At 41.3% G+C, this 27,756-nt stretch overlaps 2 protein-coding genes across 5 annotated transcripts; one reads left to right on the forward strand and one right to left on the reverse strand.

Moving 5' to 3' along the window:
* Positions 1-686: 686 nt before the first annotated feature.
* Positions 687-21,854, reverse strand: CDC20B (cell division cycle 20B). Its single transcript, XM_054397541.1, is given in 12 exon segments — positions 687-715; positions 920-1,051; positions 4,879-4,996; positions 5,715-5,840; positions 7,230-7,458; positions 10,465-10,559; positions 11,069-11,265; positions 13,548-13,658; positions 16,247-16,346; positions 19,887-20,008; positions 21,597-21,696; positions 21,699-21,854. Coding segments are annotated over 12 exon segments (1,515 nt in total).
* A 1,266-nt stretch (positions 21,855-23,120) lies between these two features.
* Positions 23,121-27,673, forward strand: GPX8 (glutathione peroxidase 8 (putative)). Of its 4 annotated transcripts, none has more exons than XM_054397884.1 (3): positions 23,121-23,327; positions 23,928-24,189; positions 27,510-27,673. In XM_054397884.1, the coding sequence occupies exons 1-3, from the start codon at positions 23,121-23,123 to the stop codon at positions 27,671-27,673; spliced, it is 633 nt and encodes a 210-aa protein (XP_054253859.1). The 4 variants fall into 4 exon arrangements, with proteins under 4 accessions (XP_054253859.1, XP_054253860.1, XP_054253861.1 ...); XM_054397885.1 differs by having other exon boundaries at positions 23,121-23,174; XM_054397886.1 differs by having other exon boundaries at positions 23,121-23,174; positions 24,054-24,189.
* Positions 27,674-27,756: the final 83 nt, after the last annotated feature.

Below are 27,756 nucleotides of genomic sequence, written 5' to 3' on the forward strand. Positions count from 1 at the left end.
CTACCAAGCTGCATCTAAATAGCATTTGAACACCAGTCATGACATCCTTACTCACCTGTTGACAGGGTACAAATCTGTTTGGCATCTATTGAATTCCAAGAGGTCTAGTCCTTGTGAGCACTAATAAAATCCATAAGAGGATGACAAATGACAGGTTTTCTAACAGCCAGAATTAAACTGCTTAAAGAATGCATGAACTAACTGTTGTGTTTGATCCAAATAACATGCTTCCATCTGGCTTATTAACCAGTTGATTACATAATTATGCATAATAACAGAGTTACACAATGATTTATATTTTCAATCAGTCACACATAGTAGGAAAGGGAACAATTCAAAATTCAATAAAAACGGATCATTACCACTATGAGAACAATAGAGAATTTCCAATAAATCACTAATACTTAGTTGCAGTTACATATCTGATCTAGATCTCTGGAAATATTTAGACAGACTCTGTATTATGATCTATATGACATATAGAACAACACAGACCTTTGGACTGGTCTCTGCTGATCCCAGCCCTTAAAAGATTTGAAACAATTTACTTGAACTGGCACGTGGACGCAAAGATGTGAAACTACTTACAAGAATCACAGCTAAAAGCAGGACCTAAGGCTTTAATGCTGGCACTTGACACAGGGTGGATTCCATTCCTGCTTGCTAGTTTAATGAAAATAAATATGTTATTCTTCAGAGTTAGCACATTCTTCCCCTAGGGTAAGTAAGACAAGACACAAACAGCTCACATGATGGACTGATGGGGAAAATTGTTTTCTCTTGAGAAAATTGTATTATCTTTTGCCATATTTCCATTGGAAGGAACACACTTATTTTGAATTATTGAATGGGCTCAGTACCTTTAATCACTTGCTTTCAAGGAAAATAAGTCACAAGAATGAGCTGAGATAACTATTACAAAAAGCCTTGCTCCTGTGCTTGCTCTCCCCAGACTCACATTTCCACAGACAAGCAATTCCATCAGCTGCAACAGAAAAGATCCTGCTCTGATCTGGGCTCAGGGCTATATGCAGGACTCTTCCTTTGTGACCTGTAAAATAAAATAGGTTAAAAAAAAAAAAGGAAATATACATCACAATTCTACATTGATTATGCCAGTCACTTGCACCACCCACACCATGGCTTGTTCCACTTTTACAAAACGTGCAGCCTAGCATGCAGGAAGCTAGAATTACATAAAATGTATTTTTACATTAAGGAAGACTGAGGGCAATACTTTCATATTAGGGATCAGGCTTTAACTGCCAAGACTGCACCACATCGAGAAGACATTTCTGTCAAAGGACAACACTGAACTGGAACTCCTGATTCCGTACACATTTACGTCAGTCTCATCTGCACTTGGTGAAGTGTGTCACTGCTGAGCTTTCCCATCTGGCTGCACATGCCTTGCAGACAGTTTGCAGCTGATCCAGCAATAATGAGATAGTGTCTCCAGCTGCTCAGTTATTGCTGTTAAGGAGATCTTTTAACAGTGACCCCAGGAAATAATTCATTGGAACTGTATATTGAGGTTGTCTCCAGTCATACTAAAGATCACTGCTCTGCCACAGACCCCCTGTATCACCTAGTACAATGTCAATGCTACTCGAACCCATGAGGTTTTTAGGCACAAAGAGGCACGAGAAACTAGAAGTCTTTTTACTCCAAGTTGCCAGCCATTACTTGTCTGGTTAGGTGTGTTCCTGGCAATCACATAGCTGAGCTAGTCATACAAGGGGAAAACCAGTGTATCTCATCTAAAACAGACCACATAAACCACATTCTAAAATGAAGTGTGAAAGTACAAAGGAAGTCTTGTGTGACCAACTTGAATAAACATAGGCAAACTATATCCTCCCATCATCTGTACCTGAATTCTCCACAAACACAAAGGAATAGCACTTCTCTCACTCAAAATAATTTTGTAAGCATAAACATGTGAGGAACTGTAAAGCCATCTGAAGTCATGGTACTTATCAGAATGGTACCTGATGGAGATCTGTAGGACTGCTGCAGATGGACTGCCCTAACTTTGCAAAGTTGCTACAATGGCTCTCTGGAGCCACTGTGACTAAAAGCAAGTATCTCCACCCACACTCCTGGAGTCATGGAAAAGGATGGCAGGGACTGGAAGGAAGAACTGCCCATCATAAGTGAAGATAAGTTTCGTGATCATCTGAAGAACCTGAAAGTGTTCAAGTCCATGCGACCCAATGGGGTACACCCACGGGTACTGAGAGAACTGGCAGATGAGGTTGCTAAACCCCTCTCTATTATATTCCAAAAGTCCTGGCAGTCTGGGGAAGTCCCCACAGACTGGAAAAGGGAAAACATAACTCCCATTTTCAAAAAGAGTAAGAAGGAAGAACCAGGGAACTACAGGCCAGTCAGTCTCACCTCTGTGCCTGGTAAGATCATGGAGCAGATACTCCTGGAGACACTACTGAGGCAGAAGAAGAGTGAAGAGGTGATTGGGTACAGTCAGCATGGCTTCACCAAGGGCAAATCCTGCCTGACAAACCTGGTGGCCTTCTAATGAACAGGTGACAACATTAACAGATGAGGGGAGAGAAACTGATGTCATTTACCTGGACCTGAGCAAAGCCTTCGACACTGTCCCACACCACATCCTGGTCTCCAAACTGGTGACACATGGGTTTGATGGATGGACCATTCAGTGGATAAAGAACTGGCTTGATGGCCACACCCAAAGAGTGGCTGTCAATGGCTCCATGTCCCAGTGGAGGCCAGTGACAAGTGGAGTCCCTCAGGGCTCAGTCCTGGGACCAGTCTTGTTTAGCATCTTTGCTGGTGACATGGACAGTGGCATTGAGTGCACCCTCAGCAAGTTTGCTGATGACACCAAGCTGTGTGGTGCAGCAGACACGCTGGAGGGAAGGATCACTTAGGATAGTCTTCACAGGAATGCATCCAGGTGGGTTTTGAAAGTCTCCAGAGAAGGAGACTCCACAACCCCCTTGGGCAGCCTGTTCCAGTGCTCTGCCACCCTCACTGTAAAGAAGTTTCTCCTCATGTTGAGGTGAAATCTTCTATGTTCAAGTTTGAACCCATTGTTCCTTTTCTTGTCACTGTGAACCACTGAAAAGAGCCTGGCCCCCTCCACTTGACACCCACCCCTCAGATATTTATAGACATTGATGAGATCCCCTCTCAGTCTTCTCAAGACTAAATAGCCCCAGGGATCTCAGTCTCTCAGTCTCTATTCAACAATAGGCAGCCTCAGTTACTAAAGTACCCAACAGCAGCTAACTGTACTTCCTTGTTAGCTGAGGTCTTCGGTACCCTGCAGGAGGATTTATCACTGAGATTCAGTTATGATCTATTTGTTCATTTCTTTGGGTGTAAAACTCTTGTAGTTAAGGGTGTCTGAGGCTGACTTAGAGACATCTCAAAATCATCCATCACAATATTTTTTCTGAACATATTTGGATACATTCACAATTTTTCATAACTTGCAATTCCTTATAGAAAGCTAGTAAAAGTTTTCATAAGCAGGAATGCATCTGCATAACGATTACCTGGTCTTCTTGTTAATGAAAATTAGTTTCTCTTGCAGATAAATAAACTGAATGGGAAACAGGATTTCAAGTAACTCTGCAGCCTCACCAAACTACGATTGCATTTGATTTATATGGTAACTGTTTTACACCATACACTATTCTCAAACATAAGAGTAAATCTAGGTTCCATTTCAAACAGTATATTCAAGATTTATAAAGATTTGAGAGACTTCAAACTGCCTCAATCGTGTCACCTTCCAGATCATTTCTCAGAACATCACAGCACGTTACTATAAGAGCTGTACATGAAGGAGAAAGGATAAGGAAGGAAAAGCAACACAAACTTTTTTTTTGACTCTCCTGTGCTTGACTTTTACAGACCAGTGTTGAAGCCAAGTTCCTAGTTCCACTCAAGTCCCTGGTTCCAAGGACAGAATCCCAGTATAACTGGGATTTAATAAATCAGGAATTTAATAAATGCCTTCAAATGTAGCAACAGGGTACAAAAAAGTATTTGTGAATGTCAGCTGTCAAGTTGAAAACCCAAAGCTTCTTAGGCCATGTCTTGCAGAAGGGTGAAAAAATACAACACTTGGGAAAATGCAGCCAGTGAACAAATAAATTATTTTCCTTACCTTTAGACGCTTGGATCACTTCAGTTAATAGTGAAACAAGTAAAACTTAATGGATGGGAGTGACAGCAAGCACCATCAAAAAAGAAGGAACAACTTTTATGTGTGGTGTAGATTTGCAGCACCACGGACCAACACAGAGCAGCACAAGGAAATCCTATTCTTTTCTAGCTGCCAGCATGGTACAAGGGAAACACACAGTACTGCCTTGCTTCACAGAAAAAAATAATTCACTAAAACCCAGACAGCTCTAAACAACACATGGAGATTTATTTCAAACATCATTTGGAAACTGGTTCAGTATCCTTGCAGGATGAGTTGCAAAATCCTAGAGACATGTGTAGTTTATGTTACCTAGAAGTTCTAGAGTATATTGGAGTAACCTGACATTAGCACGATCAATCTAGGGCTAGTATGTCTTAGGGAGAAGTGGAAATCGACATGCTGCACCTGAGATGACCTTTGAAATGATAGGAGTGAATCCCATCATTAAAACCAAAGAATTTTGTACAAGTAATTTCCACTGTTATCCTAATAAGTCAACTTTTACAACCCATGAATCAGGATTGTGTACATGAAAGTGTGTGTGTAGGCAGAGGGAGAATGTGTAGGTAACTGGCCTTCTAACTCTTTATTTATGTAAATGCATATTTACGTATGCACTTGCAAAAATACACTGGTTAGACAGATAGTTAATTGAAATCATTAACTGAAATACTTGCCATAGAGTTGTGATGAGTTGATAAGCATGGGATACTTCCATATTTTCATCTGATTTCCAGGAAGGCCTTGCCCAGTCATCAGTTCACAGGTTTTGGGCAACCAGAGCAAGGAACAAATCTACTGCAATTTAAAATTCTGGTTTAGTTTTCAGAAAGGGTCAACATACACCATTCAGTAGATTTGAAATGTTATCTACAATGTTTAAACAAGCAACTGAGAAATAGTCCCAGGAGAATACTTACTTATTTTAAATGGTCATTTCCTTGAAATACTTCAAAGTATAGTTGCCTTACTGCCCTATTTAGTTGTGACTTCAGCCTAGCAGTATAAAACCAAAACCCTTCAAACACACCCTCAGCCATTATAACTTATAAGAGCTCCAGGAAAATCATCAGCTATATTGCTTTACTGCAGCTGAGAATCTATCCTAATATCCTGTCTCCTAATATTCAAACTCCAGAGACAGATGTTTGCCCTCTGACTCTTACACCTCTTCTCACCCCAGCATTCTGGGAATTTTCCCTCCCTCTCCGCTTTCTCTCCACTTCAAGAGTTTCAGCCAAAACTGTTATTGCCAGTAAGGAAAAGACAATGAGAATTGTCTGGCTGCACGAACCCCTCCTCTTCAATCACTTCTGCTTGGAGGCAGAAACAACTAACCACTTGTGAGACCAATCACACACTCAGTGCTGAATGTAGCACAATCGCACATCCAGAGAAAATTCCGCTGTTCCTGATTGTAGATCCACCCTCAAAGCCAGTGGGAGGTTTGCCAAATGAGCACAGCTATAGAAGAAGAGAACAGCCTAAGTATGCAGACATTTCATCATTTCACCTGAGAATGTGTAGCTGCACTTTGGATGATTTTTTCACGATTTATGTCCCAGACACGCAAAATCCCATCTTTCATTCCGCCCCCTGTAGCAAGGACTTCAGACTGCCAAGGACACCAGTTCATAGCCTAAATAAATAAACAAACAAACAAACAAATAAATCCATCCCAGAACAGACTAGGAGGTTAGCTGGGAAAACAGAGTAGTTTTTGCTTTATAGCTTGGTTGGAAAAATGTTCTGCAACAATGTACTCAGAATGTACATTGAACAATGTAGGATCACAAAACCCCAAATGCCACTTCCCTTGCTGTTGCTTCACAGTAGCTTATGTTGTCACACATATGCTCATAGAAGTCCAGCCTCTCTGCTTACCCTTCACAGGCCACAGACACCATCTCAGTACCAGAAGAACCCAGAGAGATAGAGTTGTAGTGCCTAAACCAAGCATCACAGAAGGCTAAGCAATGTGATTCTCAGGGCTTACAAAAGACCTGATTTCTTCTAAGATGTTTCAAGTATATCACAGTATATCAGAGGCTGGAAGGGACCTCAAGAGATCATCGAGTCCAACCCCCCTGCCAGAGCAGCATCACTTAGGGTAGTCTGCACATTAATGCATCCAGGTGGGTTTTGAAAGTCTCCAGAGAAGGAGACTCTACAACCCCCCTGGGCAGCCTGTTCCAGTGCTCTGCCACCCTCACTGCAAAGAAGTTTCTCCTCATGTTGAGGTGAAATCTTCTATGTTCAAGTTTGAACCCATTGTTCCTTTTCTTGTCACTGTGAACCACTGAAAAGAGCCTGGCCCCCTCCACTTGACACCCACCCCTCAGATATTTATAGACATTGATGAGATCCCCTCTCAGTCTTCTCAAGACTAAACAGCCCCAGGGATCTCAGTCGCTCTTCATAGGGGAGATGCTCAAGTCCCCTAATCATCCTCGTGGCTCTCCATTGGATTCTCTCCAGCAGGCCTAAGGCACAGATTCTACCTGTAGAAAATCTACCAAGAACTTAATTCCACCTGTCTCAATAAACTCCTCTGACCTTTTAACCCCAGTACTTCAGTCCAGCCTTAGACTCTTTTGGGATATAAACAGCTTATAAATACTGTCCTCCCTCTCACAGACTGGGACTTCACAAAGATGAAGAATCTTAAATGGTTTCATTTTCAGTTTCAGATTATTTGTTACCAATAATGACATGAAAATACTTAAATTAATTGGAGCAGAGAGAGTTTTCCAAAACTCACAAAACTGAAGTAGAAGGCTGTAAATTTTATTTCTATTTGGCATTATATTTAGAAAGGCCTATTAATCCAGTAAAACTTCCTACACAAACCCCCAGCAAACTTTTCTGTGAATTGGAATGAGGAGAACAACAAAACAGACAAAGCAGTCAGGGAGTGCAAACCAGTCAATATCAGTGAGAAAATTTGAAAAATTCCCTAACTGTCTACATTAACAATGTGATTTCACAAAAGCAAATATAAAAAAGCAAACATTGCTTCTCCATATACCTTGACTGCTGAAGAATGAGGAATGGTTTTCAGGGGCTGTGCCTGCAATTTCACACCAGGGTCGCTAGGCCAGATATTCAATATACCATCACTAGACCCACTTGCCAGCAACTGGTTGCTTAGTGACCATTTCAGGCTGCAAATGCTTTGTTTGTTTTGGCAAAGAGTCCCAACATGGTGATGGGCAACCCGGACATCATGGTGATGAATAGATCCTAGCCGGGAACCACTGTAGATGAAAAAAGACAGTGTAGGTTTCATGTTAAAGAACACAAGCTACATCATCACACTGATGTTCTTTCAGTGGTTTCAGAAACAAACCACAACAGAATGAAATATATCTGCAGAAGGAACGTATTTCAATAAAAGGAAACACAAACCACCTATCGAAAGAACACCCTTAGTGTAGATGTGGCTAACAGAAATAAGCTAAACAGCTGCTGAGTTCAAGCCAGGCAGAATACCTCTTCTCTCTCATGGTTTTCATTTCCCTGAAGATATATTGCATTGTATGCCACTAATCTGCACCTTGGTCAACTGTCAAGCCGTTTCATGCAAACTATTTCCTGTTCTTCATGAAAAATTATTTTGCAAGATGAAATTTGACAAGGTCAGATATGGCTTCACATCCAACTGCATTGCTCTGGAAAATGAGGTAGTAGCGAGTAACTGTGTTCAGCTTTGGTTCTCTCCTTTCCTTTGTCTCTTTTCTCCTTCCCCCTTCCAGACTTAAAGAAACTCTGCACAGCTTGACACAGTTGCATTAACTGCTCATTACAAAGTGGATGTATGGTTCTACAGCCACTATAATCAGTTTAACAAAGGAAGAAATACGCTGCCTGGAAGCACAACTGATTGTTACAGCTTAGTTGCCAGATAGGGTGTTTACACTTAAATAGTAGAGTAGAACTGAAAATACTTGCAGGGCGTTTCTCTTCCAGCCTTTCCAAAGCTTAAGCAGAAATTGTAACCAAGTGTTTTGGCTGTCTGAGATAAGAGTTCATTTTCCCTGCAGCAGCCCAGCAGGTCAAGGGAGGTGATTCTCCCCCTCTACTTCACTGTGGAGAGACCCCACCTTGAGTACTGTGTCAAGTTCTGGAGCCCCTATTACAGGAACATGTCCAGAGTAGAGCCACCAGGATGATCAGAGGACTGGAGCACCTCTCCTATGGAGACAGACTGAGAGTTGGGGCTGTTCAGTCTGGAGAGGAGAAGGCTCCAAGGAGATCTTTTTGTGGCCTTCCAGTATCTGAAAGGGGCCTACAAGAAAACTGCTGAGGGACTTTTTAGGATGTCATGTAGTGATAGGACTAGAGGGAATGGAGCAAAACTAGAAATGGGTAGATTTAGATTGGATGTTAGGAAGAAGTTCACCATGAGGGTGGTGAGATGCTGGAACAGGGAGGTGGTGAAAGCCCCATCCCTGGAAGTTTTTAAGGCCAGGCTGGATGTGGCTCTGAGCAAGCTGGTCTAGTGTGAGGTGTCCCTGCCCAAGGCAGGGGGCTTGGAACTACATGATCCTTGAGGTCCCTTCCAACCCTGACAATTCTCTGATTCTACTTTGTACTGGTAGCTAGAAGGGTGCTGGTAACACACCAGTGTTTTGGCTACTCCTGAACAGTGGTCCCACAGCATCAAGGCTGACTCTCCAACATTCCTCCCTCAACAGTAGTCTGGGGGTGGGCAACATCTTGGGAGGGGACATATCCAGGACAGCTGACCCACACTGACCAACGGATATTCCGTACCATACAACATCATCTCAGCAACAAAAAGTAAGAGAAGGTAGTAAAGGTAATTAATTATCACAGCATTTGACTTATGAAGCAACTGCAAAGCTTACTGAAGCCCAGCTTCCCAGGAAATGGTTGGACATTGCCTGCTGATGGGAAGCAAGGAATACATCTTTTATTTTCCTTTGCTTCCTTGCTATGGCCTCTTGTCTTATTAAACTACCTTTCTCCTGATCCATGAGGGTTTTTCCATCTTCTTTTCTGCCCTTCCCCATCTCACTGAGGAAGTGAATGATAGAGAAGTTTGGTGGACATTTGGCATCTAGCCAAGGTCAACTCATGACGTCAAGAGAAACAGAATCAAACTGACAGTGTTGGCCATATTAAGGTTTTCGGTAATTCTAGTGGTATGAATGGGAAGGAAGTGGGTTCCTGATAATACTGGCTGGAAGGACGTCTTTCCATCTGGCATAAAAAGAAATCAGGATTATGGTGTCTGTTTTGCTAAAGAGATGCAAACACAATTTTGTAACAGGTTAATTATGGTACCGAAATTTATTTACAGGTTCATGATTATGTGTTTGAACAGGTTGCCCAGGGAGATAGTTGGCACCCTATCCCTGGAGATATTCAAAGTGAGGCTCAACAGGGCTCTGGGCAACTTGATCTAGTGGAGGATGTCCCTGCTTACTGCAGAGGGAGTTGTACTAAATGACTTTCAGAGGTTACTTCCAACCCAGACCATTCTATGATTCTATAATAAATAGCTAGACAGGTGTGCAACTCTTCACAGCTGTTTCACTCTGCATCTGACTGGATAGACTCAGTCTTGGTATAGGTGGAGAGACAGTATAAATTAAATGCCCTCCTCCCAGCACCAAGCAAGCTAGATCCACCAAGCAAGTTCCAGATCCACTAAAGACACTACTATTTCAAGATCAGGTTTTACATAAAACCGGAGTCACATCCTCCACATCCTAGTGAAATCCTGCAAGTGGTGAGAGTTTTCTGGAAGGAAAGTAAGAAACACAGACTAAAGAGGCAGCCTAAATCCCCTTTTGGCTGTTTTCCTGCCAAAGAGTAAATCTACATATGATACATTCGATGCCCAATGACAGGACAAGGGGCAATGGGTGGAACTTGAGGCATAGGAAGTTCCATGGAAACAGGAGGAAAATCTTTTTTCACTGTGAGGGTGATGGAACACTGGAACAGGCTGCCCAGGGCGGTTGTGGAGTCTCCCTCTCTGGAGATATTCAAAACTTGCCTGGATGATTTCCTGTGTGATCTGCTCTAGGTGATCCTGCTCTGGCAGGGGCATTGGACTAGGTGATCTCTTGAAGTCCATCCCAACCCCTAACATTCTGTGATTCTGTGATTCTGGAATTTATGAGGTAAGTAGAGGGACAGGATAAATCACCTTTGAGCAATGCCAAAGAAAACAGATAAAATGAATGGGACGTTAGTCTAAGTAAAAGCTGGAAATATACTATACCACTCACCTGCTCAAAATATAACAATTCCAGCTAAGAGCTCCAACTACAGACAGGTGGCCAAACATATTTCTCAACCTCTTTTTGGTTTCAGTGTCCCACAGCTGCCAATCCAAAACAAACAAGAAATTAAAATTTAACAACAAAAAGAAAAAGGATTTTTGTTTTCTTTATTTGTTTGCAAGAAGCCACTGCTCATTTCTGACCTAACTTACAGACAACCTAAGTTCATTTATTTCACAAATAAGGCAAGGTGATATATATGCCAAATTTGGCACCTATATCAGTGATGCTTATGTCAGACAAGACTGAAGGGAATGTACAACTCTGAGTTTAAAGATATTTCTTCATATGTCAATATTTGAAACTCCAGATTTGAAAGCATTGGCCTTCAGTACTTTCAGACTGCCAACTCAGGCCTGCAGCAAGTGGGTAGTCATATTAACTAGCAACCCAGCCAAAGACTCACAAAAATCTTTTGATAATAGGACTGTCCTGTAACAGCAGGCTGAACAGTGCTTCCTTAAAAAAAAAAAAAAAAAGTAACGAATTTTCTTTTTACCGCTTTTGCTAAAAATGGAGAAAGACTAAGAAAGTAAATTTTCTCTAGTACTTGCACTTCTCCATCACTAGTGCCAATTGCCAAGCAAGTTCCTTCTTTTATCCAAGCCAGAGATGAAATGTAGTTGGAAGTGGAATTCAAATCAATGCTTTCAATGGCTTGAAGAGTTCTTCCATTCCAGATATGTGCAGCAGGTCCTACAGCAACAGCAATGAGATTTTCAAGGTTCCAGTCCAGTATGTTCAGATCTAGGAGAAAGCTACTAAAAATTACTGAAAGAAAAACTATGGGGTGAGGAGGAGTAGAGTTTGGGGAAAATAAGGCTTTTTTTTTTTTTAATATCTATGGAAAAACTTCAAGAGAATGTTTCTATGAAACCATTATTAGCAAGTGTTCCTCCTATGATTCCTCCTATGAAGGGAAATATCACTAGAACAAGCCAAGGTCTTCATAAGTCTCATATCCACAATCTGGTGTGTTTGCACAGCAGGATCTGACTTAAAGCTTTCTCACTAGAACTTTTTAATCTACCACCTTGCATTTTGGATCACCACATCATTTACTCTAATTCCTGCCACCAGAAATGAGGCTCCACCACTAACAGCTACAGTTCTAAAACCACTCTTATTCCAAGGTAATTCTTGCTACAGAAAAAGACACAGGAGTCTATATGCTACAATCTGTCCTCCATCCTCATGTTAATAGTAACTTTCACCCTGCACATTATAGGGGAAAAGATGCAAAAAGGTTTAGGGAAATTCTGCTGCTCACCTTTAGAGTGTACACAGCAATTGTATGATGGGAATCAGTGTCCACTACCCTTAACACTGGGTGCACTGCACTCAGAGATTCTGGCAAAGCAAGTCACTACAGCAGTTATCTTCAGAATAGCCTGCTATGCCAGATAGGTCAGAAGAAGTTGGTATACAACATTTAATATCAGCTCAGGACATTCTCCTATGTCATGGGAAATCCTCAGTTGTCTGTTTAAGGCAGCTTAAAAGTCATTTTGAGTGACCAATGAAGCACAGAAAACTGTTACCATAAGCCAAGGTCTGACATCGTACTTTGGTAACTAAAATCAGTCTGAAGAATAGTTGAATCTATCAGTCAGGTCTTTGACTACAGTGTTGGATGTTGCAGCCAGAAATCATTTCCAAGGACTGCTCTTGATGCTGTTACTCTTAGGACATACCTTGTGCATAAGTGTAAATTATACAAACAATCCTTCACCCTGGTCATAGATAGTCATCAACACTTGCAAGGATATGTTGAACAAATCTTAACAGGGACAAATATAAACACTTGTACATACAGAGCTGTCCATTAAATATTCTGAAGTGTTAAAACATGCATTTGCTGGTGTAGTTTAGAGACACATCTATTCATAGAATCATAGAATCATAGAATGGTCTGGATTGGAAGGGACCTCCAGAGGTCATCTAGTCCAACCCCCTCTGCAGTAAGCAGGGGCACCCTCAACTATATCAGTTTGCCCAAAACCCAGGGATGGGGCCTCAACTACCTCCCTGGGCAATCTGTTCCAGTGTTCTACCACTCTCACGGAAAAGAACTCCTTCCTAATATGCAATCTAAATCTACTCTTCTCTAGTTTCAAACCATTGCTCTCATCCTATCACTACAGGCCTTTGCAAACAGCCTCACTCCATCCTTCTTGTAGGCCCCCTTCAGGTGGTGGAAGGCCGCTATTAGGTGTCCCCCTGAAGCCTTCTCTTCTCCAGGCTGAACAACCCCAGGTCTTTCAGCTTGTACTTTGTAGCAGAGGTGTTCCAACTCCCTGATCATTTTTGTGTCCATGTCCTTCCTGTGTTGAGGGCTCTAGACCTGGACACAGTACTCCAGGTAAGGTCTCACCAGAGCAGAATGAATTGGCAGAATCACTTCTCTGGATCTCCCAGCCACACTTCTTTTGATGCAGCTCAAGATGCAATTGGCCTGCACATTCCTGGCTCATGTCCAGTTTCTCACCTATCAGCACCCCCAAGTCGTCCTCTACAGGGCTGCTTTCTGTCACACATATATTCACATGTAACATGTGCATGCTTAATTTTTGCCTGTGCAGCACCAGACATAAGTAAGAATTTAGTTCAGAAGGTATGTATCATACAAACCATAAACAATGTCACTAATGTCTCCCAAAATAAGAGATTCACAATCCGTTCAATAAAGTTGCTTACTGGCTGCTTGATATTCAAGGCTGATAGCTGAAGCATTTCACTTAATTAAGCAGAGGTAAGTATATGGGTTTGATTTGAAAGTTGTAATGAGATCTATAGCTGAGGGAAATCACATGAGAGTTAGGAAGTGTTGATTCCAGGGTTTGATCAGCCACGTCTCCTTCTTGGAACAGTTTTCAAAGATGCATCCTTACAAGAAAAATTACATCATTCATAAATTCTGCAGTGTTTCCATTTTCTGTGAAAGGGACATATCTTCATCATCTTTCTTGAAACATAAATAAGATTTTCCAATCTCTGCAAACACTACCACAGAGGAGAAACAAACTTACAGTAGTCATTGAGCAAACCAGTAATATGAAGTCTCCGCTCTGGCTCCAGTGGTGTGGAAGGTTTCATGGTGTGAACAGCTCTAAACTCATTCTGGGTCCCCTCTTGGCTTCCTGTATTTGAAAATTCATCACACACAGAGTTCGGTAATGCAAAGCAGTTTTTCTCAGGTCTAACCCTTATCACATTCTCATACCACTTGTCCCTTTAGGATCCAGAGAAGCCCAGAAGGGTGTCATTTATCCCGGGTATGCTCAAAATACTACACACGCAAAACTAGGTGAAAACACCTATTAGCACCTCTTTCAAACCTCCATGGATTTAGTCAGTTAGAAGAGAGAACAGGCTCCACTTTGTTTTAATTATACCACAGCTCAAGACAGAACATGGAGGTTTCATCTTTTTTGTCTTAGTTTTCTGTCAGCAGCTGTGACTAGCAAAATGTTCCACATGTGCTCTCCCACTTCAAAATCCTCTCTGGCTTTAATTTCTCAACAAAACCTCTCCCCCATCAATACCTAACCACAGGAAAAGGGTTTTAAAGCACACACACTTTGACTACAGCACAGTAAGTTTGTGACAGCATGCAAGTGAGAAACAAAAGCAAATACAAGTATGAGCAAGCAGAATAGTCATCCATTGAGGTCATTGTCTACACTATATTGCAGAGACTCCCAAAAATCACAGGAAAAAAAAAAAAGCAGATCATTAGCACAATGAATCATTTAATGATAGATTTTTATGTGTAAAAAATTGCCTTGCTGTAAAGTGCAGAACAAAAAGCTGGAGATACACATTTTTGCTCTTCTCTGTATTTTAAATTCCTTCTTTAATTATTCTCCAGAGAGAAGCATTTAGAAGAAATATTGAATATTTCAGGGGTAGAAGATATTGCTTATACCTACAATTAAGCTTCTCTGTTCAAAAAAAATTAAACACCAACAAAGTTTTAGTACTCTGTAACACACATAAACACCCTATATGGAAGTTCAGTGACAAATGGTGGACTTCTTACTTTGTACAGTTCTTTGCTAGTCTGTCCTGAATCTTCTCCCTTAATGCAAAATTCATTTCTGCAAACGTTTCCTCTCTCACCTATGGTACCTCCTTGCTCTCCAAACAGAGGCTGAAGATGAGCAAGAAGCAGGCCACAGTGATTTTCTTTGGTATCTTATTTTTTTCTGGAGTTGCCCAATGGGATATGTAACATGGCATTCTAATCCTAAAAAAGTCTAATGTTACTGAAATAAGATTTCTGCATGCAGAAAAATCTCTGTGTCTCAGATTTTTTTTTCTTCAACTATCAAACGTTTCTAACCCCATCCAAGTAAAATAATCCAGGGAAATTAAGGCACTTAATTCTAAGAGTTGGATAAATGTTGACACTTCTGAAACACCATGAAAACATTTTCCTTCTTTGACATTGCTGGTTGGCATTAAGCAATCAGATGAAAAAAGGATGCAGTAAGCTCTGTAATTTATTTCACGTTCCTCTTCTCTCATGAGTCATTCATCTACCCCAAATTCATATTGATCACGTTTTCCAGTTCTATTCACCTACTTCATAGACACATGAATGTGCGTAACAGACTTAAATTAGTGGAGATAAAGCTTCATTACTGTTTGGTGTTATTTTGCCTGAGTACTAGCATAAATTGCTAGCTTTTGATAGGATTCTGGCTCTCACATACCGGTCTTATTTCTCAAAATCAGACTCAGGAAGTGGCAAATAGTCAATAGCATCACACCAGATCACTTATCAACAAGAAGGTGCGTGCAATAAAAACTGGCGTATTCTATTTACTTGCCATCAAGAAAAAAAAAGAAGGAAAAAAAATACCAACCCTGTGACTAATCCCTAAAGTCCCATTGACTGCTCTGAGTCTTATTTTCATGGACAAGAGCAACAAAAGAATCATAGTTCCCAACTTCCTCTACCAGAGCCAAAGCTCTTTCTTGCGATTTTTACATGAGAATGAATCAGGCCCTGACTGACAAGAACCCATCATACACAGAAATAGCTAGATCACCAAAACAAATCATCTGTCCAAGGCAGACAACAAAATTTTGGTCTGATATTTAATGAACTGCCTCATATTCAAATAACTCTGGGAATATTTGTATTACTTTGTAGGTTAGCTCCTCATATCTGACCTGCTTTCTAGTCACCTGATCTTTAACATTCCCTTATGCTCATTCAACTTCTAGAACATCTTTTGGGTCAAATTAACCAACTCCACAGAAGAAACCAGAGGCAAGGCTAGGGATGGTTTGCTCTATCTACTTTTCCCTACAGATAGCAGCAACAAGATCCCTGCATGTCTCACACTCTCATGTACCCAACAGTTCATATGACGCATATCCTATGTCCATTCTGCAGCACAGCCATACATTATTTGTAGGGTTCTGAAACCGGAAAGCTGAAAGAAAATTAAAGTTTTAGGGATACAATGTGTCAGATGAGGCCCAAAAGACAGTTAGGTGAAATAATAGGCATTAACCACCCTGGAGGAGGTGCAATACTCTCTTCACAGGCTGTGTGAAGTCCAGAAATAGCCCCAAGCAGCATAGATCTCAGCCACTTTGTTATTCTCTAACATTTGTTGAAACTGGTAGATGCACTTGGTTTTCCAGTGCAGATGCAGCCTGCTGTATCTTACTGTTCAGTGTGCATGAGACTATCTACTATATTGGAACATACCTTTCCAGATGCAATCAGTATTTTCACGGACCTTCATGTCACTACTTTCTGCAAGACTATATCCAACCTCCTGGACCACTGAAAGCTGAGAAGGACATTTCTGACCACATATTGAATTGAAAACATGACTGAAGAAACCTATTGAAAAGCGTATGTAAGCATCCTGGCACACCACTCCCATCAAAGGGCTCCACATGTTACATAGAAGCTTCAAAACAGCTGCTCTCTTTGAATGGGAAATGAGTAACAAATACCAGTGTCCAAAGCATGTGCTCTGACTTGAGCCACAATTTTCCTTATATAAAACACCAGTCCACTGCTAATGATCACACAAAGCTGTTTGAACAAGGCCATCTTACCAGTGGAAGAGGTCCCAGGCCTGTACATCTGTAGGTACTACCACAGGTCAAGTGCCAAACCTTAGTGCCTTCGTGTCTTCTTCCGAATTTGCATTTGTGCTAATTTTGCCAGCATGCAATGCCACATTTTCTGCATGCAGATGGTAAGTCTGATACTTCAGGTTTGGTCTCTGAGAGAAGGTCAGTTTTGTACAATGGAGGATCATGCTTTCACCATGAGACCTATTGGATGTTAGAGTCCTCTCTCAAACCTGGCTCCCAAAGCTTGAAAATTTGGAGGTTTTTTTAACCCCAAAAAATGAGTTTAGGCCTTAGGCCAAGATTCAGACAAAGCTGCAGAACAATCTCCAGCAGTATGCATTTCTTCACAGTGTTCACTGAGTTGAATGCTCTGATGCCAGTTGTCTGTTCAGCCTGTAATTTTTTACTTACAGACAGGTGTAAATGCAGCTGGTGCTTTTTACCAGCTGCTTAAGATTAGTACATTCATTCTTCAATGCTTGTGAAATCTATCCTTTCAAGCATACTCAGTGCTACTCTTCTTTAAAACTCTGTTGCAAACATGCAAAGAAATGCCTTACAAAAACATATCTGGAAAAAATGTTTCTCCTTTATACATTCCAGCTGTTCTACAACAGGCCTTTAGCTTTGAGAGGCATTTTCTGTATGATTTATATAGACAATCTGGCAGAAAGCTAAGCAGATTGCTTGGATCTGTGTCCCTCTAAAAGAAGTGCAGACATGTCTGTGGAAAACCAATTGTGTATACAAGGAAGTAATCTTTTGGCCCACAGAGAGACCACACACATTCACTGGAATGTGAGAATAATTTATTTTCACTGCATCACATCCTTTCATGCTATCAAGCAGCAAAAATTAAATAGTCATCAATTACTGTATCTAAGAAGATTGATAGATTTTTCTTATAGTATTAGCCACGGCTGATTTCCAAATGGTTTTAGGAAGAACTTCAGTTTTGGTCATCCCACAATGTTATCTCAAAGACCTCCACATCACACTTTTAGGAAATGTTTGAGGTTCTTCGTGTAGAACTCTGAATACCTTAGTTCTAACTGAATTCCTGCTTGTAAATTAGTAATTCTGGGTAGGACACTGCACTGTAAACATGAAAGACGGACATGAAGACTGACACAAAGACTGACACGTGGTCCATATTGGGACCAGTACCGTTTAATATCTTCATCAGTGACATAGACAGTGGGATCAAGTGCACCCTCAGCAAGTTTGTTGATGACACCAAGCTTTAGTAAAGCTTTTGACACTGTCCCCTACAGTATTCTCCTTTAGAAACTCACATGGCACAAGACTTGGATAAGTGCACTCTGCACTGGATAAAAAACTGGCTGGATGGCCAGGCCCAAAGAGTGGTGGTGAATGGAGTTAAATCTGACTGGCACCCCATCACTAGGGGTGTCCCCCAGAGTTCAGTACTAAGGCTCATTCTCTTTGTTATTAATGATCTGGATGAGGTGGTTGAGTGCACCCTCAGTACGTCTGCAGATGACACCAAGCTGGGTGGCTGTGTCAATCTGCTAGAGGGCAGGGAAGCTTTACAGCAGGATCTGGACAGGTTAGACCGATGGGCCAGAGTTAATTGTATGAAGTTCAACAAGGCCAAGTGCCAGGTCCTGAACTTGGCTCAAAACAACCTCATGGTAAACTACAGAATTGGGGATGTGTGGTTGGAAAGCTGCAGCTTGGAAAGTGACCTGGGATTACTGGTTGGTAGTCAACTGAATATGAGTCAGCAGTGTGCGCAGGTGGCCAAGAAGGCCAGTGACATCCTGGCTTGCGTTAGAAACACTGTGGCCAGCCGGAACAGGGATCATTCCCCTGTACTCTGCACTGCTGAGGCCACATCTTGAGTATTTTGTTCTTAGCATCTCATAATAAAGTTGTATTCAGTTTCTCTGTGGAGTAGATTACGCTGTGCGTTATAACAATTTTAAAATTCACAGAGTCTTCAATCAGACCATGGAAGGAGACAGAAATAAACAAAATACTGCTGTTGAAAGGTGGGGTTTTCAGATTATTTTTCTTATTTGGAAAAGAAAGTGATTGATCCAACCACCAGGCTTCCCAAAATGAAGTAAAAGTATGTTCTTTTTCCAACATCCAATGACCTTCAAGTGTACAATTATTACAAGATACCAGTCAATGAGCCTGTTAGCCCACATGTCCTCATACTACCTTCTTTTCTTAGAAGTTCAGCTTGATACCCTCACAGGAACTTCCCAATAATATTAATCAGTGATTGTAAACCAATAAGCAAGGACATTAAGCATGTGTCTCTGAAGAATCCTTACTCAACCATAACAGTCAAAATAGTAATCACTTGAAAACAGCTATCAGCATCTTCAGTACTAACCTTGCAACTGGTGCAATCAAGGAAAGGAGAGCAAAAGAAAAAGCATGGTCACTAACTAAATGTTCACAACTTAATAGATGAACAGTCACAATTAGCACTAAAATAGAGAGGTGGATTTAAGTGTAATGTTATGGTAATAACTTCTACTAATACAGAAAACTATCATCATGCTTTGCACAAGAAGTGAATATTCAGGAAGTTAGTGAACTGAAACAGATGGGTGGCTGGATTTATTTAAGGTGACCAAAAAGCAATGGATAATACCTAAGAATAAAAAAAATAACTAAATAAATGGTGTGTTAGTGTCCACTTGGAAAATGCAGGGATAAAGTGCAGAATAATAGAAAATAATACCTAAATGGGAAATTATCAGATGCCTTTGTTTCACATGTTGGGTATGTTCTTTCATCCTTGGCCAAGAATCTGACTTCCTATTATAAACTACTTTTTAATTTTTTTTTTCTCATCTGCTTTTTGATAAATTTTTCATAGCACCTCCTTCTGTCTACAAGACAACATGAACTGCTACATCTTGCACAGCTGAAGGAATTGTCTTTTTTGCCCATAGTGGTTATTAAAGCAAGTGGGAAACTTGCTCCTTCATGTTTTGCCTGTGTATTTTTTCACAATATGCGTTTTCCCCCAGAGGGAAACACATCTTGAGGGCTTCGATAGCTTGGTTTCGATTTTAGCTTGCAGGACTATAGCCTGGAGGAAGGGGAGAGAAGCAATCACTCCTGACACTTCTCTAGAGAACATTTCCCTAATGGACTTCCTCATGTTACTATTCTCCATGTCAACAAGATGGCATCTACATAACAGATTCCAGGCCAAAGAGCTGCATCAGGAAAGCAAGCACCCTATCTCTGCATTTTAATGTTGCATTGCTCACCTGTTTCTTTCCTGTTTCAGTTCTCCTGTTACATATCCCTTCCAAGCCTGCTGTAGCAGTACTGCTAGGTAGAGTCACAACAGTTCTTCTGATGCAGAATTTCTTAGGCACCCGAGGTGTTGCTGGAAGAAAAAATTTGACCAGAAACAGTTCCTTTAAAAAACATACACAGAGACATTTTGTGTCTTTTTCAGTACTTTTTTCAGAATACCACTGATTTCATAATAGCAGTACTCTAGAAGTGTATCTGCCATGCTACGTGAGGCAATGCAAAGAACAACATTTGAACCAGTTATCCTGCTTCTGTCCATGAAAGGAACGGGACATTTCTACAGTACTATTCATTTTACCCTAAAAGAGATGTCTAAAAAAAAAAAAAAGTCAGATTGATCATTCCCTTTTATAAAGAGTACCTCTTTACTACTGCAGCTCATCTCCAGCCTTAGATTTATAGATTGGTTACACAGGATCCTACTCTATAGGAAATAGGTGTCTGATTTCCTGTTTATAGAGATAGCATGCAGGGCTTTCTGTTCTAGAAACTAAAGTAGGGAAAATTTCACTTTATTTTAGAACTTGGATTTCCTAAAGCTGGGCACCTATTATTGAACAGCTCTGGTACTCTACTTAGCAAAAGATAGAATAGCACTTTCTGATCAACAATCATTCCATTGTAGGAATACATCCTGAACACTAACAGCATCTTTTATTTGCTCTCTAAAGATTTTAATTATTACTCAAGAAATTTAGCTGTGTTTACTTCCCTAGATCTTCCAGGATGCTCTTCTTGGACACACAGCACTGAAAAAGGCTCATTTAACTTTTCATTAGATACCTCCATTGCTGACAGAGAGAAATAGCTTCCCCTAGAGTCAGTTTTTCTCTAGATCAAGTCAGAGCACTGAAAATTTCACCTGTGCTCTCCATGGCCCTCAGATAAATCTCTCCCTAGGGTGAGCTGAGTGTGAGTGTGCTTTGGCCACTAACCCTTTGTCAATACCTGAAGTGTTACGCATTGAAGGAAAGGCAGTAACAAAAGATCAGAATCATAGAATGCATTGGGTTGGAAGCAACCCTCGAAGTTCATCTTGTCCAGCCTCCCTGCAGTGCACAGCGACATCTTTAAATAGATCCGGCTGCTTTGGGCCCCATCAAGTTTGACCTTGAATGTCTTCAGAGATGGGGCCTCCAGCACATCTCTGGGCAACCTGTTCCAGTACCTACCCTGCTCTAGTTTGAAATCACTGGCCCTTGTCCTAGTGCTATACGTCCTTCTAAACAGTCCCTCCCCAGCCTTCCTGAAGGTCCCCTTCGGACACTGAAACAACACTTGTCCTTCACTGAGAGACCACCTCACCTCATCCAGACATATTGACTGGTCCAACTTTGGTAGTTACGGCAAAATCTGTGGTAGTTATGTGCGAGGCAGAGAAGAAAAAGGGAAGAAAAGAGGCCTGTATGCATTCTCCTGTTCTCCTGTCAGTTCTTGTTAACTATTCCAAATATGAAAGTGCAGCAATAAACCTTGTGCACTGTTACAGCCAAGTGTAATTTAAATCCAGTCCCTGTCAGAGAGGAAAAACGATCGGTGCAATGGGGCAGGGTGGAACACCAACCTAGATCTTACACAATTCCCTGCTGCGGGTTACTCAGCACTCCCTGCAGCAGGCTATCCCCTTTACGAAGACGTCCCTCTGCATTCTGCCTGACCTAGAGTCTTCCCAGGCGCGTCTACGACCTGAGGCCCTCCAGCGGCACGGAAAACGATTGCGTTGCTGCGGCCCCGCCTCGGCTCGGCTCCGCGCCGCCGCCGCCCGCGTGCCGCTGCTGCCATCTTGTGGTAATCGGGCTGCTTACCACCGGAGCTCTGGCTGCCAGCTTCTGCGTAATGGCGCTCTTAAACCTGGAGTACCTAGTTCTCTCAGAGTCTGGGACCTGCGCAAGTAACAGGAGACAAAACACCAACATTAGTCGTCACTCATTCCGCCTCTTCACCCTGTCTCAAGTCTTCCCTGAGCATCTCCCCTGTGAAGAGAGACTGAGAGACCTGGGGCTGTTTAGTCCTGAGAAGACTGAGAGGGGATCTGATCAATGTGTATAAATATCTGAGGAGTCGGTGTCAAACGGAGGGGCCAGGCTCTTCTGGGTGGTGCACAGTAATAAGGAACAATGGGTTCAAACTTGAACATAGAAGGTTTCACCTCAACATGAGGAGAAACGTCCTCACAGTGAGGGTGATGGAGCATTGAAACAGGCTCCCCAGGGGGGTTGTGGAGCCTCCTTCTCTGGAGACTTTCAAAACCTGCCTGGAAGCATTCCTGTGCAGACTCCCCTAGGTGATCCTGCTTTGACAGGGAGGTTGGACTCAATGGTCCCTTCCAACCTCTAACATTCTGTGATTCCTCTGCCATGCCATGTGGGCTCAGCCCACCTCAGTGCAACAGGCCATGGAAATGGATGCTGGGCTGAGGATGGCTGCAGTAGTCATCTGGGTGGAGAGAAAGCAGGAGGCGGGGAACAAAACAGAAAGAAATAAGTGCCTCAGATAACTACCTTTGAATCGTGTCACACAGAAAGCTCCAGGCAGTGAAAAAGCCCTAAATTTGTGTCATTTAAGCACTAGGCTCTGGCACTGGCCCTTGAAAAATCAAGGTCTCTTCAGATATTTAGTGTACTTAGCTTTTGGGTCTTTTCTGAGAGATCAGCGTTTGGGCAAACCCTCATGATAATTGTCTGGAAGCAGAGTGATTTGCAAGCTTCACCCAAAGGAGGGCTGGGATCTACTCTGGTTTCTGAATCTCACCACCGCTGTGGCTTGCTTATGATACTATTTTTAACAATACAAGAGGCCCCAGTAGTTCTCAAGACACCATACAAACAGTGGCCTATCCCAGAGCAATCAGAATATTTTGGTGGTGGGAACATTTTTTTTTCCCTTTTTTTTTGCCTGTTTTTTTGTGGGTTTTTTTGGTGGTGTGTTTTTTGTGTTTTTTTTTTTTTTTTTTTTTTTTGTTTTTTTTGTTTTTTTTTTTTTTGCCTTTAACCCAGATTGATTTCTGTTCTTTATCCAAGAGTGTTAAAGCTCAGCAGAGGTACTGTAATACACAACAGCCACTTCTGTAACAGGGACAAAATAAGCAGCTTTGTTCTTTCCAGTCTCAGCTCTGAGTTTCATATTTCAGCTCCTCCTTCACATTCCAGGCCTGCCCAGGCTCCTCTCCAAAGATTTTGAAAATGGAGCCTCTCACAACTACTTATCCTCTAAAAAACTCAAATCGCAAGGCAAGAGTCTTTGTTGTTTTTCTGTCAATGGTTTTGTGTACTGCCATTCTCTGCCTGCTGCAAGTCAGATTTTTTAAACCTAAAATGAAAGATTTTTATTCTTTTGAAGTCAAGGATTCACGAGGAAGGATTGTTTCCTTGGAGAAGTACAGAGGAAAAGTAAGTTACAACTTCATTACTGAGCCTTGAATCTTTACTGAAAAACAGGCATCCCTTTGTAGGTAACCAAAAAGTTTGGTTATGGGAATTTTCAGCAGAGATTTTTGCTAAATTCCTGTTCTTCAAACAGTAAGCTGGAGAGAAATTTATTTTACCTAGGCCTGTTCCAGAAATGAAGTATTAAATGTAATAAATTAAGAAAAGTATTTTGGGTGGGGGTTTCATATATTTTATTATAAACCAATGTAGCCTAGCTATAAAATTTGTGTATTTGATCTTAGTTAAGAATGGTAGCATGTTGTGTTGAATTCTGTAAGCTGATCTAGTAAATACAATTTTAGTGTCTCTCCTAAATATCTGAGTTTTTATATGCATGTATTTAAACAAAGCTGTAAATTCAAGTGTATCCATTTATTGCATTTTGGTTTTATTGGCTATTTTAAGCTGCTTCCAGTCTTATCTGTTTAATGAAATTACGATCAGATAGATAAGAGTTAGCCTTCTGACAGGAACAATAGTAGTTGGGGGAGATATTTTAAGACTTAACTCTATGCCATGTCTAGGGTTTCTTCTTACTGTCATAACTTTATTTCTCTGAAGGCAACTTTGGTTGTAAACGTGGCCAGTTACTGCCAACACACAAACAAAAATTACTTCTCACTGCAAGAACTACACAGAGAGTTTGGTCCCTCCCACTTCACTGTGCTGGCTTTTCCCTGCAACCAGTTTGGAGAATCAGAGCCTAGTTCAAGCCAGGAAATAGAATCTTTTGTCAAAGGAAATTATGGAGTAACCTTCCCTGTTTTCCACAAAATCAAGATCCTAGGATCAGAAGCAGAGCCTGCCTTTAAATTTCTTATAGGTAACTGTTTTGTTTTATATATCAAGCTTCCTGTAACCATGAATATGTACCCTCCCTAAATTCCAGTCTGAGTTTTTTTTTTTCAGGAAACATCATAGTCTTCGTAGTCTTTGGAGAGACACACGCACACAGCAAAAATTCGTCAGTTTTCAGTAAGGATATCAAAAATATGGTCAGAAGAGCTGTACTCTGAAAGCATCTGTTTCTCCTCACTGATTATACAAACAGCCTACTGTGACTAGCCCAGTTAGAAACATCCATTTTGTGCATGTATAAACTTGAGTGCAAAGACTTTTCTACTTACAAAACCCCATTTCAAATTATGTGACTTTTGTGCAGAACAACTGTCTTATGGACAAAAATTTAACTGGGAGAAGTGTGTCATAAAATTATTGAAAGATTTTACATAACCACATGCAGATAAGAAGATTTCTTCTTTAACCAAGCTACCTTTATGTAAACTGTACAGTAAAGCAAGGTTATTTATATTGCAATTATATATAATCACTGCTTTGCATTAATTTGTCTTGTGAACTTTGGGGTCCAGCCTGCAAAACCAACTCACACAAATATCTCCTGGGACAGGGCGCATTTACTGACAGAGTTTTATATTCTCACAAGGCAAATAAAAGCTCTCTTCAGTTGCCCAGAGAGCTCACAGACCCAAACCCAACTTGAAACAACTCTCTAAATTTTCCTGAGCTTTGATATATGAAAGGAAGGATGATTAGAACATGACCCTTCTCTATCATGTCATTTTAACTAGAAAATAAGGTAGAAGCAGGCCCGAACCTGTATTCCTTCTCCTTGCCCCACAACAGGATCACAGTCCTTCTCCAGATAGTTACAGTAGTCATATGAAAGATTCCAAAGCCTCTCTGTTTACTACAGCTCTTCACAGATCCTCCTGCCAGAGAGTTATTTCAACACTTAGGTCTGTTGCTTCTTGCCATATCCTCTGTGATACATTTTATGTACTTGAAAATTATAATAATTTGGGAGTCATTTAAATGGTCATCACTGTCACCATAACTGTGTTTCTTCCCCTTAGGCATGTCACCAAAGGACTCAGGTAAAGCCTCATTGCTCTCTCAGTTGCCTGATACTCAGTGAAAATATTGAATGCACTCTGCAGGTGTCTCCCAATTCATTATAGAGGAGACTAGAGCACGTAGGTACCAGCTGGATGGGATGAATCCAGATTCTAATTACCAGTGCAATCAGTACAAGCCATTAATACCTATACAGAAACAGAAGAGCCATATTCACTAATTTGGTTATTTGATATGCTGTTCACGAATTAGAAGGAGATTTTGAAAGAAGGTCTTTTCCCACATTTCTCTGCCTCACATGAAATTATTGTGCATTTTCAATTAAAGAAATACCTGTTTTGTTCATGTAGCTGTCTGGAAGATCAGAAAGTTGAACATTTTCATGCTGTATCCCCTTTGTGACTGTGATTGATAGCTACAATTTGTCCAGGCCTGTCAGATGCTCTCAGGCCAAAAGAATCCACTGTCAGCATAAACATGATGTCAAGGCCTTTACACAATTGCATCTTGTTGCTTTCATAGCACAAGGCATTTTACTGGGCCAGTGCAAAGCCTGTAGCCTCACTTTTCCTCAAATAACATCCGTCTTCCTTTGAGTTTTTACAAGTTACTCTTATGATTGACAGACACTGGAAGAATATACAGAGAAGGGGTTACATTACTTTAAGACTAATCCCAGATACAACAACTCAACAAAGATGGAATTAGTAGCTGGCCGGAGCCTCCATTACCATACTCGCTATACCTACTGTTTACAAACAGGGAAGGACTAGTGGGTGATGTGGTGGAGGCCACCTTGGGGTTAGTGACTGGGAACTGACAGAATTCTCAATTCTTGGTGAAGGAAGGAGTGGGGTCAGTAAAACCTCTACTATGGACTTCTGGAGGGCAGACTTTGGACTGTTGAGGACACTGGTTAAGAGTGTGCCTTGGGAGGCAGTCCAGAAAGCAGCCCTGTGGAAAAGGATATGGAGGTGCTGGTGAATGGCCTGCTGAACATGAGCCAGCAGTGTGCCCAGGTGGCCAAGAAGGCCAATGGCATCCTGATCTGTATTAAAAACAAGGTGTCCAGCAGAGGTAGGGAAGTGATTGTGCCCCTGTACTGAGCCCTGGTGAGGCCATGTCTTGAGTACTGTGTCCAGTTCTGGGAGCCACAGTATAAGAAAGACACTGAGATCCTGAAGCGTGTCCAGAAAAGAGGCTGGTGAGGGGGTTGGAGGTCATGGCATACGAAGAGCAGCTGAGGGATCTGGAGATTTTTAGTCTGGAGAGAAGACTGAGGGGAGGTCTTACTGCTCTCTGCAACTGTCTGAAAGGAGGTTGTAGTGACGTTGGTGTTGGTTTCTTCTCACAAGCAACTCGTGATAGGATGAGAGGGAATAAGTTTAAGTTGTGCCAGGGGAGGTTTAGAGTGGACATTAGGAAAAAATCCTTTACTGAGAGAGTTGTGAGGTTGGAACAAGGCTGCTCAGGGAGGTGGTAGAGTCACAGTCCCTAGAGGTGTTCAAGAAGCAGATAGATGTGGTGCTTCAGGACATGGTTCAGTGGTAATGGTAGCTGGGTTACAGTTGGACTCAATTTTAAAGGTGTTTTCCAGACTTAGTGGTTCTATGACTCTATACCCATTTGCTTGCCATATTATTACAAATATTGTCTGATAGCAAAATTCAACCTGTTGCTTCCAAGAATCAGTGTAGAGCTCAGCACAGTGTTCACCACTGGACAACTGTACCCCAGTCAAAATCTCTTAAGAGTTTCCTTCTAGATCTCTCAAAAAGAAATTTCCTTCTAAACTTGTGATACTTTCCAAGAACAAAACCAGACTCAAGAAACTTCTGCCCTCTCTAGGAGCCACATAATTTCCTGGTAGCCCACTGATCTCAGAAAATTTCCAGCCAAATATTCATAATTACAAAGATAATGGTCATGAGATGAAAGGAGGTGAATTAAGCCACCAGTATAACTTCCTGCTCTCATTTTACTTCCCTAAGCCAACAAAAAGCCGAGGACTTTCCAAATGAGTATGCAGCCTTCCTATCCTTCTCCCTAGGAAGCAGAGCACAGTAGAAATAGGACCTCTTCAAACAGTTTCACATCATTCACTTTCCACTTTTCAGATCATTAGCACCAACCAGTAAATACATGCCAAGACTACTAACAAAGAACAAGGTAGGATTGCTGCAACATAAGTAGCTGAGGGGTCACCACAGGGTAGTGAAATAGTTACAAGTCTAAGTCACTAAAACTGACCTGATTCCATTCTTATAGATTCTTCAAAGAAAGAACCTCGATGGAATTTCTGGAAGTACCTTGTCAACCCTGAAGGTAAAGTTGTGAAATTTTGGAGGCCTGAAGAATCCATAGAAAGTATTAAGCCAGAAGTAACATCATTAATCAGGCAGATTATCATGAAAAAAAGAGAAGACCTCTGAAAAAAAAAATCATTCACTGTGAATCCACTCAACAGCGTGAGGTATACAGCCTTACTGACTTTCTGGGAAACACTGCTAGAAGC

Source organism: Indicator indicator, chromosome Z (genome assembly GCF_027791375.1).
Source record: "Indicator indicator isolate 239-I01 chromosome Z, UM_Iind_1.1, whole genome shotgun sequence".
Lineage (NCBI taxonomy): Eukaryota > Metazoa > Chordata > Aves > Piciformes > Indicatoridae > Indicator > Indicator indicator.

Excerpts from the sequence above, each read along its gene's own strand:
- GPX8 (XM_054397884.1), top strand. The coding sequence starts at position 23,121 with ATGGAGCCTCTCACAACTACTTATCCTCTAAAAAACTCAAATCGCAAG. Across the intron at positions 23,328-23,927 it reads TGGAGAAGTACAGAGGAAAA|GCAACTTTGGTTGTAAACGT; the intron begins GTAAGTTACAAC and ends ATTTCTCTGAAG. Across the intron at positions 24,190-27,509 it reads TGCCTTTAAATTTCTTATAG|ATTCTTCAAAGAAAGAACCT; the intron begins GTAACTGTTTTG and ends CCATTCTTATAG.